The 21537-nt window shown below is 37.8% G+C and overlaps 1 protein-coding gene across 2 annotated transcripts in view; it reads left to right on the forward strand.

Annotated features, from left to right (window-relative positions):
* The window catches only part of znf804a (zinc finger protein 804A), a 48961-nt gene extending 38376 nt beyond the window's left edge, over nt 1–10585 (forward strand). The window contains exons 2-4 of one of the 2 annotated variants that reach the window (XM_052564810.1): nt 2210–2353; nt 6298–6428; nt 7218–10585. In XM_052564810.1, coding sequence (XP_052420770.1) covers nt 2210–2353; nt 6298–6428; nt 7218–10233 — 3291 coding nt within the window. In that variant the 3' untranslated portion in view covers nt 10234–10585. Of the gene's footprint in view, nt 1–2209; nt 2354–6297; nt 6429–7217 lie in introns of those variants that run through there. The other variant, XM_052564811.1, reaches the window with a different exon arrangement.
* The last annotated feature ends 10952 nt before the right edge of the window (nt 10586–21537 follow it).

Consider the following 21537-nt stretch of genomic DNA (forward strand, 5'->3'; position numbering starts at 1 on the left):
TATTATACGAATTATAATGCATGCAGCTGGTGTTTTAATATAGTTCTCTGTTATTAGTTTAGTAACAAAAATAAAAATAATGAATTCATTGCACCCACATTATTTGGTCACACTTTATTTTAAAGTTCATTATTATTAACAAACCAATAATTACAACTTTTGCCTCAATGAGTTTCTAATTGGCTGCTTATTAATAGTTAGTAAGGTAGTTGTTTAATTTAGGAATATGGTCATGCAGAATATAAGTACTAATAAACAGACAATATGTTGGCAAAAATTGCAAGTTAGATAACTTAGAAAAGTAATAGCACACCTCTTATCAACTCTCTGCATGATTTCAGGTATCTGTTGTTTGTATAAACAGTGAGAGATGCATTATGTGCAGTAATTAAATGCTAAGTATTGTTTTAAGTTGAAACATTAATAACTTGCCTTTGGAAGTACCACTAACACTAAAAATCATGAATTGTATTTGTTTTTATTATGATTCTTGTTTTATTTTATTATTACCCTGAGATTTTACATATGGACACATGCCTTTGAGAACAACCTCATTCTATTTTGAAATATTGAAAGGAACAGAGTGGTATGGGGGATTTCTCAGCTTGACACAAAGTTGTTGTTAAGTGGCTGCTTTCCCCCATGTAGTGTTTAGATCTATCTGCTGTTTAAATGAGTTCACAGCTTCACACCACATCATTCGCTTTTTCTTTTCTTTTTCCCCCCACATATTAGCTCTGTTGTTTAATTTTGCACCCTAACACTTTCAAGTAGCAAAGTTGCTAAAGCCAACTTTTTTGGGGCTTGCTTGATTGAGCTGTTTTTTTTTTGATGCAGCGGGTTGCTAATAAGTCTATATAAACACGAGCTTGCTTCACACCAGCACAGATGCTCATGGAAGGATTTTCCCAAAAGGCGTAACTATTTCCTGATGTATAGTGAGTGATTTTAATCTAAGCTTTCAGTGCTATTGAGCAAAATAAAATAAGGGTCACTTTTCCTAGCACATCCAGCTAATCAAGCGATTCAGTTTTCATTACCTGTAAGCTAGCCACTTATTAAATACAATTACACGCCTGTTGTTTAATGCAGGCACACACAGTGGGTGTTATTAGTGGGTGAGAGGGATGTTATTATTTTTGCATATTACAGACAAGTGTTTAGCAGCAGCATATTCTCACCTAAGATGAGTGAGAGACAGACTATTTTCACAAGACATCAGTTCATTTGAATGGGCCAGGCTTCCCTGTCTCTCAGTCTAATGGGTTTGATGCAGTTGTGAAAAGCTCACGATCATGTCAGTAATAACACCAGGCATATGTTTGTCGACTGATGATGACAATCGTATATAATTTATTGGCCATCTCATTCTGGTTGACAAGTTTGATAGTTGACTTAATCATCCTTGGCTGATTTACTAGTCCTCCATGTGCTATTCTTCACAGATGGGTTTTATAGTAAACTGATTCCATGTGCAACTGCTTTTCCCCTTCCCTGCGGTCATTTAGATTGGAGACCCATGGGAGGGTTTTTTTTTTTTTTTTTTGGCATCTTGTTTTTAAATCTGCGCTTTTCCATATATCTAGAGCTTTAAAGAAATTAGATTTGAAATGCAATCTACCCTTGGTGAAAGTATTCCCACCTAAGATTTGTTGTAAATCAATATTTAATAAAGAGTATTAAAGAAAAGGAAGAAAATGAGGTTGGCATCATGGGTACTGAGTTTGGATATATGAGCATCGTTTTCATAGAAGAGCGCCACAAATATTCAGCCTCACAAATATGAATATATATATATCAATATGGCAGCAACATTTACTATATACATTAATTTGTCTACCAATATTTGTGTGTATATTTGTGAGTTTATTTGACCATATCTAAGAAAGAAAGAGTTTCTTGCAGGGCAGTAGTCTTTCTGTATTAATAAAAAAATAGTATATTTTCACTAATGGCTATACGTGCACAAAATAACAATATTTAAAAGTTTTGTGTCTTGTATTATGGTTTTTCTCATTAAATTCTTTCTTCTCAATATATTTGGGGTCATAAGAAAGGCGAAAAAACTACTATGTCTCAAGTCAAGAACCTAATGAAGGACATTACATGACGGAGTGTCACTCTAAATTACTGTGTGATTTCGTAAAGCATTTTTAAACAAGCAAGAATCTATTATCCTGATGGATTATGCTGTTTCCTTTTGCTCCAGGATTATGCTGAGAAGGAGAAAACCTTGGCCAAAGCCCTAGAGGACCTCAAGGCCAACTTCTACTGTCAGTTGTGTGACAAACAGTATTACAAGCATCAAGAGTTTGACAACCACATCAACTCGTATGACCATGCTCACAAGCAGGTAATGGGCCTGTTGTCTGCCCCTAGAGACTTCCACTGATGCAATGCATAGCAATAATAAAGTGATTTTGAATATGACAACAAATGGATTTTGTAGCACACATGTACAACACAAGAAAATAAATGACTTCCTCTTTGACATAGAGTCAGTGGTGTGGTGGTGGTCTTATTGAGTTTTAATTTAGAAGGCCATACTGTAGATCAAAAGCAGACAGAACAATTGGAAGTCTTAGAGCTTTGCTGTTGTTTGTTCCTTTTGTTTATCCCCTTTTCTCAAGACAGCGTTAAATCTGTTTCCACAGCAGCATGCTGCATAAACAAGTTAGAGTGCTAGCTTTGTTGACCTGTTCTTAATCACAGCAAATTCATTAAGCCATAAAGCCAACACCAATTCACTTTTGTCCAGAATAGCTTAATTGGGATGCATTTGGTCTCATCAGTAACCAGTAGGGGTGGCATGGTTCAACTTTTTCATGGTTCGGTTTGTTTCACGGTTTTAGAGTCACCGTTTCGGTACAGTTCTGTATTAGCTATGTTTATGGAAAAACTAATACTTTTCTAATAAAAAAGAAGAAGAAGAATATTCTATCCAACTACAAGAAACCGCACAAATAAATACAATAGAGTAAAGCTACAAACAATAAACAGTGTTTTTTTTTTAGGTAGATCTAGCATAAGTTTTAGGTACAGAAATTTAATAAAGTAGTCAAATGTAAAACAGCATTGCTTATTGGACTGTATAAATTAAAGATTATTCTTTATTAAAGTTACAAAGGCTTTTTAATCAAGAGCAGTGAGTGATTTCTTTGTTGTTGCTTTTCGATTAATATAAAGTCACTTTAAGAGAATGCACTGATCCAGTAGGCCTACGTTCAGCCGGATATGTCTGCTGTAGGATACTTACCAAGAGGGGCATTTTGGCATAATTTTTGTCTGAATTTGTCACTTTAAACACAAAACTTTAAAGAGAGCTTAATATTTGCGCACGTTCTGAGTCGCGGGTTTGCGCACTTCGGATGAGTGCATGCACAAATATCCTCATTGCTCATGTCCTCTGGCTCTTAAATGTTTGAACTGACAAAGTTTAGTTAAGTTTAAACACAGATTAACGTGTGCTGTTCAGATCTCATCTGTGCACGTGCGCTATCAGCACCTGGGTGATGACGGAATAAATGACTGCTAATATTCCAGCACGACATTCGCATCGATGTGCATCCATCAACAGATACATATATTAGTTTTAGGCCTACATGTTATTTATAGCAAACCATATTACATATGCTTTTTCAGATTTAAGTTGAACCTCGGTCCCAGCGCGTGCCGAACCGTGTGTGGTGAACCGAGCGGTTCGGGTTTTTTTCAGCGAACTGTGCCACCCCTAGTAACCAGGTCCACTAAGGCATACCAATATTATACATATCTGTCTATTGTAGGTGAACGTATGTAATACATAGCAAACAGATCGTTGAGAGCACCAATCAGAAGTTAACATGTAAAAATAAAAATGCAAATACACACTTAAAAATAAAGGCTCTTTATTGCATCTGTGGTTTTAAGAAGAACCATCCATGGAAATTTCCCATTGCACTAATGTTCTTTTTCTAAAAACTCTTCTTTGGAACCTTTTTTTTTTTGGAGGGATGAATGGATGGATTGATAAAGCAGGGTGGAAGAACACACCACTTCCCAGAAATTCATTGACTGTTTATTCAAATTGTTTCAGTTGTAATTCATAAAATTGAATTCTTTAGATCTGAGTCACAAACAAATGTACTATAACTTCAGTTACAGTTTCACACTCAGTATATGTTGATTTAAGAGCCCCAGTATCCAAAAATAGCAGTGTAACCTTTAATAGCCTGTTAAAGCTTTAATTCCACCATTTGTCCTGCTGTTTGATATCGGCCCTGACCCCTGTGCTCTGACTCACTCAGAAACTAAATGTACAGAGTCTCTGGAGCCTGCTGCGCTGTCAATAACAAGGCTCACTGAACTATTGACTGAACACCATCTACAAACCCTCCACCCATGACCTTGCTATTGAACACATCAAAAGAAGTGAAATGAATGGATTATGAAGGAAAAAGCCACTCCCCCTCGCCCTCAGATATGGGTGCTATACTTGGGTGCTAGTTGTGTCTTTCAGATGTGTTTATCACATGGCCTCCTATCTGCACGGTTCAAACTATTCTACAGCATGGATGCATGCCATGCTACCATTCAGCTTCTCCACGAATAGGGTTGATGGATGAATAGCACAATTTCCCAGCAACCCTCAGGAGCTGGCAGAGCATGTCTGCTGAGAATATAATGGAGTACAGGAGACTCGCGGCCCCACAGGAAGCCCAGAGCTACAGAAAATCCTGGTGTTCCTGTCAGTGTGTGAATCATCACTGCCAAGACTTCACTGTCTGCCTCTGACTGGTATCAATGTTGCTTTTAATTAAGAATACATGTCCGGTCAGAAAATTACTGTGTTAAAATTTTCATTCATTCTCAAGTGGCCTGTCAGCCATGTCTGCCCCCACTGTACATGAAAGGATTCACTGGGCATTTGCTCTCACACATCAGGGCTGCATCCTACAGTACTATAAATGATGTAACCACATCCAGTCATGTGAAATACAGGCTACATGCATTAACGGCTCATTCCAGAGCTTCTCTCGCCAAATACATTAACAATCAATGTAGAACAGCTCCAAGAAATGCACCTGAGAGTTAAATAAATATAGCCCACGCCAACCTGTTTGCTATTTTCTGCAAGGCTGGCTGACAGCGAACCAATGCCGTGCATCAGGCCTGATTTTGCCCATACTGTGTCAACAGAGAGCGACAAGATAGGCGCTGAAGGATAGAGGGCAGGTGCACAAAGAGACCCTATCCTGATGGGATCAAACTAGTTACCCTGATTTGCCCACTCCACACTGAGCGGCCCTTTAACATGACAAAATTATATCTGATGTGACCACCTCGCATTTCTCTGACTATGAGCCCCAACCTCGGTAAATGCAATCACTGAAGCCTTCTCAAACAGGAGAGGTTACAGCGCCACTGAACTGTGTATAACTGTGCAACCTGAGTGGAATGCGTAATGTTGGGCCAGATGAGTCTTCTTGGCTGCCTGGCGAAGCCATCACTGTTTTTACTCTCAGTTTGAGCTAACACAAAATCTGCCTGGCCAAAGTACACAATGTAGTTCATTGTTCTATAAAGATGTTTTTCAGAAAGGCTTGTCGTCTGTCTTAAAGCTAAGCATCAAGTATTAATGGATAATTGAATGAAAGCTTTCAGGATTAATTGGATGTGATAACTGTTCTAGAGCTGGTTGTTGCTTGGAGACATCTGGTGCTATCAAAAGGAGTGTGGTCTTTAAACATCATAAATATCATATCCTTGAGAATAATTAATGGAAGTTAATTTAGATTATCTAACTGACTTAATGTAAGGGGACACTGTATTTTCAGACATAATCCCAGTCGATACATCTCACTACCTGAGATGCATTTATGACCCTGTCATGGTGGCTTCCATCAATCTTGCATTCAAAGCACAAAGCCTTTCAGACCAGGAAACAAATGCAAATTAGCATCACAGAGTTTTATCTAGAATAAATAGGACAATTTCATGGAGTTTAGCAACCTCATCCTCAGCTTCTTTTCATTTGCACAGAAAATGGATTTGATGAAACAGAACATTGGTGTGCAAACACCTTAATTACCTTGCTTCGCTCTTGAAGAGATTTTTAATCTTTTTTGCTGTGTATCCCTCATCGTGTGATATACAGTGATACCCAGTCTTCGAAATTAGAAAGGTTGTTAAAGCATAAAAAAAAGATTCATGGTCTCAAAGAGGATTATTATTCAAATCGCTTTTGTTGCTTTGGCGTAGTTGACATGCTGAGATAGGTGAATGAATGAGATTTTTTTTTTTTTTTTCACCCCTCAGAGGCTGAAGGAGCTGAAGCAGAGAGAGTTTGCCCGTAATGTGGCCTCCAAATCCAGGAAGGACGAGAGGAAACAGGAGAGAGCTCTCAGACGCCTACATGAGCTCGCTGAACAACGCAGAGAGGTGCAATGGTGGGGGACGTTTTGTTAAATTGTTATTTCCATATATTGTTATTTCATGCTATTTATATACAATGTGCCAGTGTATACATATATAGAATGGAGTCTATAAGTCAGAAAGTCTTACATTTTATTTGAAGCAAGGAAGTAAGGAGAATACAGAATTTTATATATATATATATATAATTAATATTTATATTTATATATTATATTATTTATTTATATACTTTTTTATATTTATATTATTTATATACTATTTTCAAGTCCCAATCAAATTTTCCTTTCTTCAAAACGTCAGATGTTCTTGCTTCCATTTAAGCACGCAAGATGTCATTTTATTCTCAGATCTTCTTGAATACCATGGTGCAATCATCAGGTTTCCCCTGTGAAATCTAATCCACATTATCAGCCACTTTTTTGGTTACTTAAAAGTCTAAATGTACCTAAACTGTTGATCACAAAAAAAAAAAAAAAGTAAATGAACCTGACACATGCATTTAAATATATTTTTCAGACCCACTTTATATTAAGTGTCCTTGACTTCTATTGTATGCATTTACATTTAAATTAATCATTATTTTACTATTAAGTAAATAGTATCTAAAACAATTTATATCTTGGTAACACATTGTTACACGTTATTTTTATTTACTATTATAATTACAATAAATTACCCTAATCCTAACCATATAGTAAGTACATGTAGTTAATATTACTCAGTACTTAAATTTATAATTACACTGTAACAAGGAAACCTTAAAATAAAGTGTAATCTATATGTTCCTGTCTTTTCTGGTACAGTGCCCCAGGAAGTGGTCCTATGTTCAAGTCTACCACGGTGGCAGTGGAAGGTTCTTTCAGGGAGTCCTGCTGTGATGATGCCCATGAAGAGAACCAAAGCTGTGCAGCTCAAGATCTTGGGGGTCAGATCCATTCCAGCAGTTGTGGCTTAGCTAGTAAGCAGTCACAGTGGCCTTACAATGGGAGGGCCAAAGTGCAAACTTTCAGACGCAAAATTGCATTCTCTTTTTCCTTTCCAAAGAAAGCATCTGTTAAGCTTGAGTCATCAGCGGCGGTTTTCTGTGAGAGCATGGAAGAGGGATCGATGGAGCGAAGCCGCAGACAAAGACTCAGAGCACCCCATGTTGAGCTTGACCTCCCCAGCTCCCCCATGGAGGAAAAAGTACTAAATTGTGAGGAGGCAATTTACAGCACTGGCACACAGCAGGGCAAGCACTTCCAAAAAAGCGACAGCGCCGGAAGTCAGGGGTCATCAGATACGCCTGTGATGAGGGAGAGCCCCTCATCAACAGCCTCAGATTTGTGTGCTTTGCTCGTTTACTCAGAGGATGTGCCCAGTCCGGCTGTCTCCCCCTTAAACACTTCCCCTTTTCATTTAAACAGGTCTGATATTGTTCTTGACTCTGAGGCCTCTGTTGAGAGTCTGAAAAGCAGCATTGCTGAAAGTAAACCTGAGACCTCTGAGGATGTGAAAGTAGAGGAGAGTGGCATTTTAGAGCAGGGGCACTCGACCATCAGTGAGCCTCCAGAAGAGATATTCTCAGATGTGCCACCCAAGAACGATTCCCCTCAACAACAAGAGCAAGTGGAGGATGCAACTACAAAGACACCTTATCCGTTCACAAAACCCAGTCAGCCTTTTTTCTCTGTCCTAAGCAGAGACGGTAACACCAACTTCCAGTGGCCCTCAGAGATGGTGACTTTCACAAGGACAGAGCCGTCCCTGTCTTTCAGTTGCAACCCCCTCCATTTTGACTTCAAGAGGTCACGGATTAAAAGGTCTGCTGACACTCAGGAGATGACTGAGCCCAAAACTGATGAGGAATTATCTGTCTGCTCAGGTTTCAAATCCTGCCACTCTGACAAGCATGTTGAGGAATCCACAGCCAGCCCCAGAAACAGTCCTAGCCAAGGACCTGAAGGCAAGGTCAGAAAGTGTTATCAGTATTCAAGTGACACAGAGAGTTGTGTCAGGCTGAAAACACATGACAGGTGTAGACATTCCAAAGATTGGATCCACGCAAGTAAGAGGGCAGAAGAAAAATTGCGGGCCAGGGACCGACGTCATTACAGGAGCCACTGCAAAAAGAAGCGGAGGAGGCGGAAGAGGAGGAGAGACCGACACCGGGAGACAGAGAGCAATATAGTGAAATCTAAGAAATTCCACAGACGACCTGAGTGTGTGGAAGGACTTGATAGCCAATTTAGAGGCACCACTTCACAGCAAGTACATCCATTAGAGAAGTCAAAGCAATCAGCTCAAAATCAGGCCGAGGACAGCAGCATAGCTCCCGTAGTTGAGAAAGGGGTGGGAGGCAGGAGGCAGGAGGCAGCAGACAACGTAAACGGCTCAGCAGGCTGCATCATTCTCTCTGATGAGTTCTGTGCTGATAGTGGAAAGGTGCTTGGGAACAGCAGGGAAAAGCCTGACAATCCAGCTGCAGGGGAGCAAACAACCACAAGGCAGTGTACCCATAGCAAGGATGCATCTCACTCTCAAAGATCCAGTGCACCAGAAGGGTACAGAGAAGAGACACCACCATTAACAGAGACTGGACCAGATGAAGGACAAACTTCGAAAAGAAGGCGTACACATTCTCTAAGTGATGGAGATGAGTCTTTCAACCCCTGTCAATCACAGGCAGAGATTCCTGATGGGTGCACAGAACTTACCTGTTGTGAACACGGGACTAAAAGGAAAAGACAGAGGTGGTCACATGTCCAAGATCAAGTCACATGCCTTGCAAATGAATGCCCCATTGTTACAAACAGTGTTCTGGAAGAACAGGACAAGGCTGCAGAGGAGTCGAGCATGAAATGCCTTGTTTTAAAAGGCGTGTGTGACAGCTCGAATGGGTCAGACCAAATCTCATGCAGTATTGATGATGGAGAGAGCGGTGCAGTTGATTCTCAGACATTCACTTCCATTAGCAGTGCCCTGGGTCATACTGTGGAGGAGAGCAGTGACTGGCAGCGGAGCTCCTCCTCTCAGATCAATGCTTCATGCACCAAGGGTAGTCTAACTCAACCCGAGACAGATTCAATGTTCTCGAAGGAGCCAACAAAGGAGAATAAGAACATCCACAGAAGCGAGTCTAAAGCAGCACAAACCCCCTTAAAGAACTGTAACAAGTATTCAGTGGCTGCTCAGGCCTGCCTGCTCGATGTAAGAGATTTAGCTCTACAGAGGACTGAAAAAGCCACTCATGACAAATCATGTCAGCACAGCCTTCAGACCCCACAGCAGAGATTTCACCTAGGCATTCAGGCTGAGGAGAAGTTAAGCAGAGAGAGCTTCCACACCACCAGCAGCCTGTTCCAACCCTCTCCATCTTTCCAGCCCCCCTCAGACGGCATGGAGAGACGCTGCCTCTTGCAGATCCAGAGCCATGGACAGGTGCTTCACCAGCAGGTGTTCCCCACCAAGCTCAAATCTGTCCTGCCCAGGCCACATCTGCCCATGTCATCTGCTGTGCTCCATCCAGTTCACCTGTCATCCTCAGTGCCTTCTGGCTCCATCACAATACGTCATACCATACTACAGCACCACACCGCTTTCCTGCCCCCACAACCCCCTATCTACCCCCAGGTAGTGCCTGTTTCTCGACTCCCCCTTAGGCCGGAGATCTGTCCATCCGCAGGACCTCCATTTGTGACCCCTCCGCAGGTACAGGTGGTGGCTCCCCCTAATATTCACCCAATGACAGTGACATTTCATGCCCTCCCGCGCCCTGCAGTTTTTCCTCCTATGTTGCCCCCTCATTCTGCTGTCATTCCCCTGCAGCCTCTCTTCTAGGACTACAGGTATTTCTTTATGTAACACAATGTATTTTATACTGCAGTAGCAAGAGAAACATCTGCAGCGCCTGCTCCCTTAGTTAGAATTTTGAGTAGTCCTTGGGTAACATACAAAAGAGTTGTTTTGCAGCTTGGAAAGGATGCTGTTTCTGTGCCATGTTGTCAGTAGAGATTCTTGCAAAAAAAAAAAAAAATTTGCACAATACTTTGATTAGGAAAAATATAACTCACCTACCTGATTAATTCTTAGATGTTTTTTAGAATCTGTTGTTTGGAAGATTTTAAAACATTTTAATCACCTCAAAGACAATAGTTTTATTTCATCAAGGGCAGCATGGACATGATCAAGAAAGGAATAATATATATATATATATATATATATATATATATATATATATATATATATATATATATATATATATATATATATATATATATATATATATACAGAGAGAGAGAGAGAGAATTACAATAGAAAATATGATGGTTGCTATTTGCAATCTTTAGTGAAGTCCTAAAGGGTCAAAGTAAACCTGCAGAGAATTATGTAAAACAGGCATTCATCATGTGACAGCATTTAAAATGAATCACATTGGCACTATTGTATGATAGTAATTACTTAGAATATAATGTTGCTTTGCCTGTTGAAGGCTAGCAGAATGCAGAAAATAGCGCTATGCACCATGTGCTATGACAGCACTGTGTTGAACACATCCATGGTGCTCATTTAAATGAGTAGTTCAAAAATCAAGAAGTCCATAGCATGTAATGGGGAAACTGAAACTGACTGTTAAAGCTAAACTGATATGCGCAGATTACTTCTTAATTTGCTCATTATGGACAGTGTCAACCTCAGTGCAGAAAATAAACAGAATGACAGTTAAGTTCAGACTACAGAATGTGTCGTGTGGTTTAATATGTACTTCAAACTATAGATCTTACATACAGTTGCATACAATGTTGGAAAAGAAGCACAAAAATTACCAAGTGCAAATCCATGCGTGGATGTTTCCTGTATCCCTCATATTATAACCTGCTTGAACAGGGGAACATACAGTAGGTTAGATCGATCTGAAAACATATGTAGGACATGGAGAACCCTGCCCTGTAGCAGTTATTTAGGGAATTTTATTTTTCCTAAGATATTTTTTTTTTATCCTGTTTGTAAATCTGAATGGTTTACATATCCTAGAATGACCAAATGGCCTGTCACGTAGAGTAATTTAACAGTAACAATGTTTCAAAGTAAGTACTTACAACCAAGGCAATTTTCCTTATAAACTATTATTGGTTTGATTTACATATATATATATATATATATATAAAGGACAAGCCTTGGTAATGAAATGCTGGTAATACAATTAATTTTAACAAATGTTCACTGAAATTTTTTTGAGATCCTGCTTTGGGGTAGCTCCAAAACAGAAGTTCGATTTTGTTAGCAAAGGATTACATTTCTTCAGCTTGCATCAGATGAAAGAGACTAAACTCAAGAGAAGGATTCATTTACTTATTTAAAAAAACTAACTACTAAGATACTTGAATCCAAAAGCAAGTCTAGTTAGAGAAGAACATCAGTAATTCTGTGTCTTTTGAATTTTCAAAAATCCTTTCATTTTCAAAGGATATGTGTTGAATTGGAATTAATGACTTAGCTTTACTGATTTTGCAAATAGCCATATGGAGGGTAGATTGTATGTAATTCTTAATAATTATGCTACCATATGTTTTGTGTTACTATCTTTTTATTTAAAACAGAAACAAATGTTAAATACAAAGCTGTACAGCTCCACGATTATATTGCACCACTTATAGTAAATAATAATTGGAAATCAAAGTTTCAAATAAAACAATAAATAAAATAAATGTGAACAGATAATGGCTGTATTAAATGCTTAATGATTACCAGGTCCAATCTGAAAGACATTAAAAAAAAAAAAAATCTATTAATGTGAAGTAGATTAATTTACAAATGTCCCAGTTAAAGAATTTCAGCAGAACTACATTCAAGTGCAGTCTTTTTTCTGAATATCCCAGAAGCATGTAATTTCATTACAAATACATATGCATTAAAATGAGGTGTTTTATGAAAATAAAAGTGATGCAGAGACATTCAGAAGTGGTGTAGAGAAAGAGAGAGCCTGGTGTTTTTGTAAAATCTGTTTAACAAAGCCCTGAAACCCACCAGACTGCCCCTTTTTAATTCATGTCAATTCTTAAACACAGAAAATTGTGTAAATGCACAATGTTACTGTCTCTTTTTTTTTCCTTCAGTCAAAAAAGAAAACAAAAAAAAACCTTCCTTTGGAAAATTGTATATGCTGTAAATCAGTACTATTTATAAAACATGTAATATGTAATGTGTACATATGTTTTATGTTTTTATTGTGCCAGGTACTCTGTATTTATGAATTATTTAGATAAGATAAAACAACTATGTTTTTTACGCCACTTTGCCAACTGAATGATGCTGAAGTACTATGTAATAAAACAAAAAAACGAGTGTGTGCTTTCATGTGTGTGTTTCAGACAGCTTTTGGTGGGTTCACCACACTCTCAGGTGAAAAAATCTACAGTATATAGCCACAAACACACTAGAAATGAATGCTTTTTGAAGCCAGGGAAAATCCAGGGGTTTTGTCACAGCTAGGAAAGAACTGTTGAATATTTCATCTTAAGGTCTCACACAAGCGATGCAGAGGTTATTGAGCGAGACAGCCGTGGTCATTTTCTAGCAACTCTGAGGCAGTGCTCGCCAGACCATTGGATGCTTGAGCTTCTACTACGCGTGGCTTAAAATTCTGCAGCTTCCTGCAACAGCGCTAATGCCCTCACCTCTCTGTGAGAGTGACATCATTATGCAGAATTATTCTGCCATCCTGTATGAGACTGATTAGCTCAGATGTTCCGCTGTTATTTCCCCTCAAGTCCTTGAGTCACATCTCTCTGAGGCTCCTCTGTTGTTAGACAGCATGATCTTCTATCTGCTCCAATACAATTGCAGGCACTCAGAGCCGTTTTGTGCGGCAACCTTTTTTCATACACAACAGCACTTGGTAGATTTCCTCGTACTTTATGACTCATAGGCCCAGTCACAGCACTCCCTTGTGCCATTTTGTTTCCCTGGAACGGATGTGTATGATTTCTGCACCCGCTACCTCTATCCCACAGAGCTAAAACATGGTCTTCCTGCTGTCCGCACTACTGCTGGGCACCATGTTTAATCACCTCTCGCTGAACTTGGACAACCCGGATGATGACTACCGGGCTCATGTCCTTGTGAGAAATGAGCCAAACAACTAAAGTCCATACTTATTTCCTTGTACATACATTGACATGCAGCATTTGCATAAACCCTTTGTTATATAAAAGCACCAAATTGCAACATTTTGCTAGTTAGAGCGTTGTTTCCTCTGAGTGTATCTTGCCTGCAGACTTATGGACCATCTCTTTACAAACACCCACGTACAGCACTGCCTCGCACAGCCAGAATAATGCAGGGATAAACAAATGCTTGGCTACCCTCAGACAAAAGCATTCTCTACAATCTGAGCATTGTACCGGCCTAATCAGGATTTCGTATTCATCAGAATCGGAGCATTATCTTAGTCATTTTGTTTGTTTGTTGATCACAGTTTCACGTTCCGAGGATGGATTCTATATTGGGGATGCAATTAACAATCCAGGCATCTCATTTGTGCCGTCTCATTATCCTTTTTGTTTGTTGCCTTTCTTTTTATTTTCCTCACAAGGTCAGGGAAATACACAAGAGAGTGATGCAGGAAACTGCAAAACACACAGACACAAGCAGGACTGTCAAGCTGTTAAACAAAGTTTAATTAACGCTTCCATTCTCTTAGAGCGCTTTTTTATTTATTTTTTTATTACTAAACGAAGATGAGCTCCTGGATAATTTCACCCTCATTATTACAGAATGAAAGGAAAATCTGTGTGGCTTCAAATAGCAAGAGAAGCATCTGAATTAGGGAGTGTGAATGATTAAATCTGGCTTCAGTTTTTAAAATGTAACGTCTGTGATGTGCATTAAAATCTGACCTCAACTTTGTACCTTTCCTTTATCAGCACTACTTGCATTCTTAAAGTGCTCCCGTAAAAGAGAATCCGGCAGTAAGTCAAAGAAATTGTCAAGAAAGTTATTGCTAACTTCAATAAGAGCAGATCTGACAGTAGCAAGCTTACACATTTCATTGCCTGAAGCCTCTGCATGAAATATTAATAGCATATAAAGAAATATCAAATACTATAAACATCTAAACACGTTTAAGAATCAGTGTTGCATGGCTAATGAATATGAAAGCAATAAGCCATGATAGGCCATTCGTTTTACTACAGAAGACATGTTCTTTGACAGCACACAAACTAGAGTGCATAAAAGTCTTTTATCCATGTTAAATCACTGTAATGCACTGACTCAAGTGACAAGAGTTACATTTATGATTAGTAATTACTGGAATAAACAGTTTTTCCAACATGTAGTTCATTATAGTAGTAGTAGGTGGTTTCCAATTGCCCAGCAGTTTACAGCAGTAATAAAACAGCAGTACATGCGGGAAGGAATTGCAGATTAAATGTACAGTATGATATATAAATATTAGTTTTGGTAGGGTCTGTGCTAACTTGTGGTTTGTAAAAATGTTTACTCAATCAGAATTTACAGTAGTATCTGAACTATAAGTTTTATAATTCCAGGTGAAAAAAAAATCAAACAGCAAAAAAAATATCTATGTTACATTGCTAGTAAGTCTCATAAAATGTGTATAGACAATGACTGTAAATGCATTTGCAATTTAAATAAGGTTGGTTTATAATGATCAGGATCAGATCCGCAGAACACTGAAGTGAATCTTTGCAGCTTTTTATAATTTGCTAGAAAGGAACATATAGGATATTGATTCTTTTCTGCTTATTAGCTTGAAAAGACTTTAACTTTAGATACGTTTTTTAACTAGTCCCAGCAGGCACACAATGTCATAAGACGTTGATATTTGGTAAAATTTCGATTGCGATGTCGGGTGACCAAAATTTTACATACCCGATTCCAGAAATGTTGGGACACTATTCAAATTCTGAGTAAAACAGAATGCAATGATGTGGAAGTTTCAAATTTCAATATTTTATTCAGAATACAACATAGATGACTTATCAAATGTTTAAACTGAGAAATTGTATAATTTTAAGGGAAAAATAAGTTGATTTTAAATTTCATGGCATCAACACATCTCAAAAAAATTTGGGACAAGGCCATGTTTACCAATGTGTGGCATCCCCTCTTCTTTTTATAACAGTCTTCAAACGTCTGGGGACAGAGGAGACAAGTTGCTCAAGTTTGAGAATGGGAATGTTGTCCCATTCTGGTCTAATACAGGCTTCTGTCTTAGGTCTTCTTTCAGCAAAGATGGTGCCTTTCCAGATGTGTAGCTGCCCATGCCGCATGCACTTATGCAACCCCATACCATCAGAGATGCAGGCTTCAGAATTGAGCGCTGATAACTGCTTGGGTTGTCCTTGTCCTCTTTAGTCCGGATGACATGGCAATCCCAGTTTTCCAAAAAGAACTTCGAATTTTGATTTGTCTGACCACAGAACAGTTTTCCTCTTTGCTCATTGTTCCAGATTTTCTAAATCTCTGAATGATATTATGCACTGTAGATGAAGATAACTTCAAACTCTGCAATTTTTCTCTGAGAAACTCCTTTTTGATATTGCTCCACTATTTTTTGCCGCAGCATTGGGGAAATTGGTGATCCTCTGCCCATCTTGACTTCTGAGAGACACTCTTTTATACCCAATTTTGTTTCCAATTGAATTAATAAGTTGCAAATTGGTCCTCCAGCTGTTCCTTATATGTACATTTAACTTTTCCAGCGTCCTATTGCTACCTGTCTCAACTTTTCTTTGGAATGTGTAGCTCTCATGAAATCCAAAATGAGCCAATATTTGGCATGACATTTCAAAATGTCTCACTTTCAACATTTGATATGTTATCTTTATCTATATTCTATTGTCAATAAAATATACGTTATGAGATTTGTCATTTCTTTTTTACTCACAATTTGTACAGTGTCCCATTTTTTGGAATCAGGTTTGTATGTCAATTGAACGTCTAATGTCAATGCAATTTAATGTCCAATACTGACATCAGTTGATGTTGATATTAATTTTTTTTTTTGTGTGTGTGTGTGTAACCACAATCCAACATTGATTCTATGCAAAATTGTCAGCCAAACCCTTCTCAACCAAAAAATACAATTTCTGTGTGATGTCTTGTCCAACATCAAATTGACATTATATTGAAATCTTGTGCCTGCTGAGGTAGTTCAGACTGTAAATATTAAGTAACTATGACTTTTTCTGAATTTCCATACATTATTTACGGAATTAAGGCTATTAAGTTATTACCTACTGTATAAATTACATTTAAATCACTTAAGATGTACATTCTGTAGTCATACAGGTGTGGTGTATATTGTACAGTACATCTGCCATGCTGGCATTGTCTTTTAAGTTGTGTGTTCTTGTGCATAGCAGGCAATGTTTTATGCTGTTTCAGTCACAAGAGTGAGCTGTGGACATCTCCCCTGTGAGGGGAAAGAAGGTCACAGAGTTTTAACACTCTGAATGCTTTGTGATGGCTATGAATTGCCTTGTTGCTCTCATGACACAGCCTATCTTCATACTGGCCCCAATGACTGTCCCCTTAGATCACTTTATTGATCCTGCTGTCATCTTAATGCACTGCACTGCTACTGAGATGATTTCTGTCAAAATAGGGGTCAGGGGTTAGTAATTTCACTAAGCTTTTTAAATAGAGATGTTTCACCCTAATATGACAATATCACATTGCATACATAACCATTCAAACGTTTAGGGTCACTGATTGTTTTTTTTTTATTTTTTTATTTTTTTATCAAAACTTCAGTAAAACCATTAATATTTTGAGATATTAAAAATTAAAATCATATACAGGAATTTATTTATTTATTTGTCACTGCTGCTTTTTGTCACTTTATTCTCAAGTAAATTTCACCACAAGTACTTGCACTTTTGTGTGAGGAACATGCATGCCCATTCAGTTTCAGATCACAGACAATTTGCACAATTAAGATAATTTAAGTTTTACACATTAATAACCTGATATCACTTGTTAAGGGCACAGTGGTATGACAGTTGGTCCTAACAGTACTTAAGGCCATTTTTAATGAAATGCCAAAATAATACCCAACTGGGAGGGAAAATATGTAAGCATCCTTAAAATAGTGTTGCCTTAAGCAATACTATGCTTCATTTACAAATGTGCCATTGACTGGCTTTGGCAGCAACTCTTATTAATGTTCAAGGGCTGTTAAACTGCATTTTTCTTTGGCTAAAACCAAGTAGAATAAAAAAAAGAAAATAATACAAATAAAAATACAATCAGTTTAAAAATATAGTCACATTACCCCTGCTGTTATTTTATGTACAATGAGAATGAAAATAACAGCAAACTGTTTATATGTGCTTATATATGTACATGGTACTCAAGACTATTTTTATGACAAGACTACCAAAATAACTGAAAGTAAGGATAATTTCTTGAACTGTAATTATACCAATAAGATGCCCTGTCATTTTAAGTTCTCATAATTAAGAGTAATTCAATTCAGTGGGTATCTAACAGATACTCGAATACTGCCATATCCTTCAAATAATGCTTTCAGAATGCACTGCTTTGTATATTGAAAAACACCACACAAGCGAACTGAAAACCATTGTTGCCTTGGTGAAGTGCAAGTCAAACGGCCTTGTTAAATGAGCCATTGTGAATAACATTCAGTGCTCTTTTAGAGAACCACTACATGCAGATTTTTCCCAGTATTCCTCCCATCAGTGTCCCAACCATGCCAGAGCTGCAAGCAACTGCTTTACAAAAAAATGCTTTATTCAATTAACCTTTGCCATCACAACTGCCATGCAAAAAAATAAAATAAAATGACTGCTTCTCGGGGGTTCAATGTATTCACTCAGTGAACCAAGATCAAGCGTTGTTCACCATTGTATGATGAGGGAAAGGGCAAGAGGTAGCTATTAACTGGGGATTGGCTGTTATCTCTTTCCCCTGCAAAACAGCCTCTGTGAGAATGGAAGTGGCTGAATGGGTATGTCATAAACTGGGGCTCAGAGAGGACTGAATATGCTTAATGTCCTCTAATAGGGCCAATTCAGCATAATGGAGACATTCCTACAGATTGACAGCCATTTCCTTTATTGTCTTATATGGGAAATAGGCTCTCTCTAACTGTAAATCATGTATTATAAAATTATGAAAATAACAAGCACCAAATCAAGTAAAATTCATATAGACTGCAAACAAGGCATCATGCATCTGCCTTTTTGACAGGGAACCAGTGAATGTCCTCCCTTACTTGTCTGAACAAGACAAAAATTACCAGAATATAATATTCTTAATATAAGAGTAAAGGTGTAATTACATTCAGCAAAAAGTTCCATTGTCTATTGTCAATGATATAGTGATATATTAAGTAAAGCACATACAGAAGTCACTTTAAAAACTAAACATATTTCTGTTGGAACTAGTTGTAACAAACTTGAACATGATGGGAAATGTGCATGTGGAAATGAGTTCCAGATCATAGATTCCTACTGAAATGTAGTATACTGTATGAAATCTTATATACGGCACTTCATAAAAAGCATTTCCAAGAGTTTCTCACCAATCTTACGTTTTTCTCGGAATTGCAAGTTTATATCTCACAATTGCACATTATAAACTCGGGTTCTGAGTTTGCATATCATGATAGTGTGAACTCTGAATTGTGATATATATACTCAGAAAGTCAGAATTATGAGATTATGAGTGTATACTGTGTTTATATACTGAATTCATTTTTTGGCAGCAATACGCCTCCAGTATAATGGCTGGATGTCACCCACAAAGAGTTGCCAAACAATGATAAATGTGATCACAGCTTAAAGATTTGATAGTCTATTGATGGTGTTTTTTGTTAATGTGCAGATGCAACATAAGTAAAGATACAAAATGCACTTGGCACAAAAGTGTTTCACATGGGGCCCCTTCAGTTTGAACAGGAATGATGTTTCTGACTGCAAATATCTTGAATCTTGGAGTAATGTTACCTTACATTGTGGGGACATATTGATTTCCAGGTCGTGAGGAGGTCTCGGCGTTCCCTCAAGAGAACAGCTGTCATCAGATGTTCTACATGAATGACTCGTGCAGCATCCTTCGCATTCTGAACAAACACAACAAACGTTAAAGGAACAGCTCACCCAAAAATGAAAATTCTGTCATTCTTTACTCTGCCTCATTTTTTTCCAAACCTGTGACTTTTTCTTCTTTGAAACAAGAAAGAAGGTATTTGAAGGTTTTTTTTTTAACTGGATTTTGTCCAAAGAATAAAATACTGGTTTGAAACGACATGTTTTGAACAAACTATCCCTTTAATGGTCAGGTATTTCTCATTCATCCCTTCAAGTACATAGCTGAAAAACAGCAAAATGTCGAGGCCATCAATAATAAAAAAAAAAAAAAACCTTGGTGTGAAGTTGTGCTTTAAAATATTATTTCTTCCATTTATAACTAAACCCTTTAAGGATGCTTTTCAGTAAACTCCTGATCAATTTCAGCTCTCTGAATATAAACTATTAATAAACATAAACTATTCTTTATCTAAAGAGTCTCAGATAAGCATGTGTATGTGTTTTGAGGTAATGCGTGATAGAAGCAGGTACAAGTGACAGGTGCAGATTTGCAGTATCACACAATCAACAGTATGACTCAGGCTTTCCCGCTCTGCTTGTCCCGCTAATGGCCTTCATTTTGGTCCAATTGCTCCTGACAGCTGCAGAGATAAAAATGCTGTTGCAACTCTATAACATAAAGCTTTATGATAGATTTTTGCTCAAGGGGTATTTTTAAAGCAAGCAACTCTCAGAATGGCAATGAATGAGTGGCTTGAACATTAATAGCATGTATTAATGAAACGAATCATGCATTCATAAATGAAAAATTAACTCCATCAACACTGACATGGCAACATCAGGAAGATTTGTTGAAACGTGTCTATCATTATGCTTCATTTGAAAGAGCAATCATAATTTCTAAGCGGTAATTCCTGCTTGCTCATTGTCCATTCAGTCGACTAATAACAGAGCTTAGCATAAATGACTGCAGTTCAAGTGGTTGGCTAGGTTAAGCAGAAATGCGCTATGATTGAGCGTGACCCGAGTGTGAGAGAGTGTGAAAGAGAGTTTTGAGCATGTGTGTGTTTGGAGCTCCTCTAAAACACTATTGTGCCACAAGCACTACAAGTATTTAATTGCATTTAATTAACTATGGAAAAAAGAAAAAAAAAAGCACTCAGAAACCTTGACCCTATCGCCCCAGGGAGAAAAGTCCCAGCCGGAAAGTGTCCTGCTATCAGGATCGCTCAGATAAAAGTAATTATGTGGAATTATCCAGAAATCGATGATGGAAAAATCAACAGTGTGTTTAAGGAAGCTGAGTATGTAAAGCCTGGACTGAGCACTGAGTACTTGTGTTTTAGTCCGACTGCTGCAATGTAATGAATATTCAGAGAACTCCCTCCACTGACAAAACAAAGCAGTGGCTTTGAGTTATCTCAGCAAACATAGGTATGGCTGTGATTTAGCCTAAGCACAAGGCTGTAGATGATCAAAAGTGTGTAAAAAGATTGAGAGTGTCACATGCATGTTTCATAAGGTTTCTAAGTTGAGTCCCCACTTTTTATCAACATTCATTAAATTGCAAAAATCAGGGAATATCCGGGGCAGCTGTCACTCCAGTGGACCCCTTGCCACATTGCACCTCTGCAGATACATCAGCGTCAGATAGGCTCTGGTAAGTTTAATAGTTTTAATATTTTAAATCCTTACATCAATATTTCCTGTGTTACAACCATGATATGTTTTTTTATATATTTTTTTTAATATTATTTTTAATTAATTAAATAATTAAATAAATTAATTATTTCACCATCTTCCAATTTCAGAGGAAATTATTTGAAATGCTTAGATCATGGTATTCCTCCTGAAGCATGTTCTGTTAGCATCTAGCATTAACAGAGAATACTTGATTGATATTTTATATCTGTTGAGGAATTGTTGGTCACGTGAAAATGTAATCTGTCTGCTAACATGACAATGTGTCTTGAAATATTAAAAGCATCTTGATTGCAAAAATAAATGATAGCAAGGTAAAAAGCACATTTTGATAAAATGAGAAACGCTGGGAGGTTGAATA

This window comes from Carassius gibelio, chromosome B9 (assembly GCF_023724105.1).
Source record: "Carassius gibelio isolate Cgi1373 ecotype wild population from Czech Republic chromosome B9, carGib1.2-hapl.c, whole genome shotgun sequence".
NCBI classification, from domain to species: domain Eukaryota; kingdom Metazoa; phylum Chordata; class Actinopteri; order Cypriniformes; family Cyprinidae; genus Carassius; species Carassius gibelio.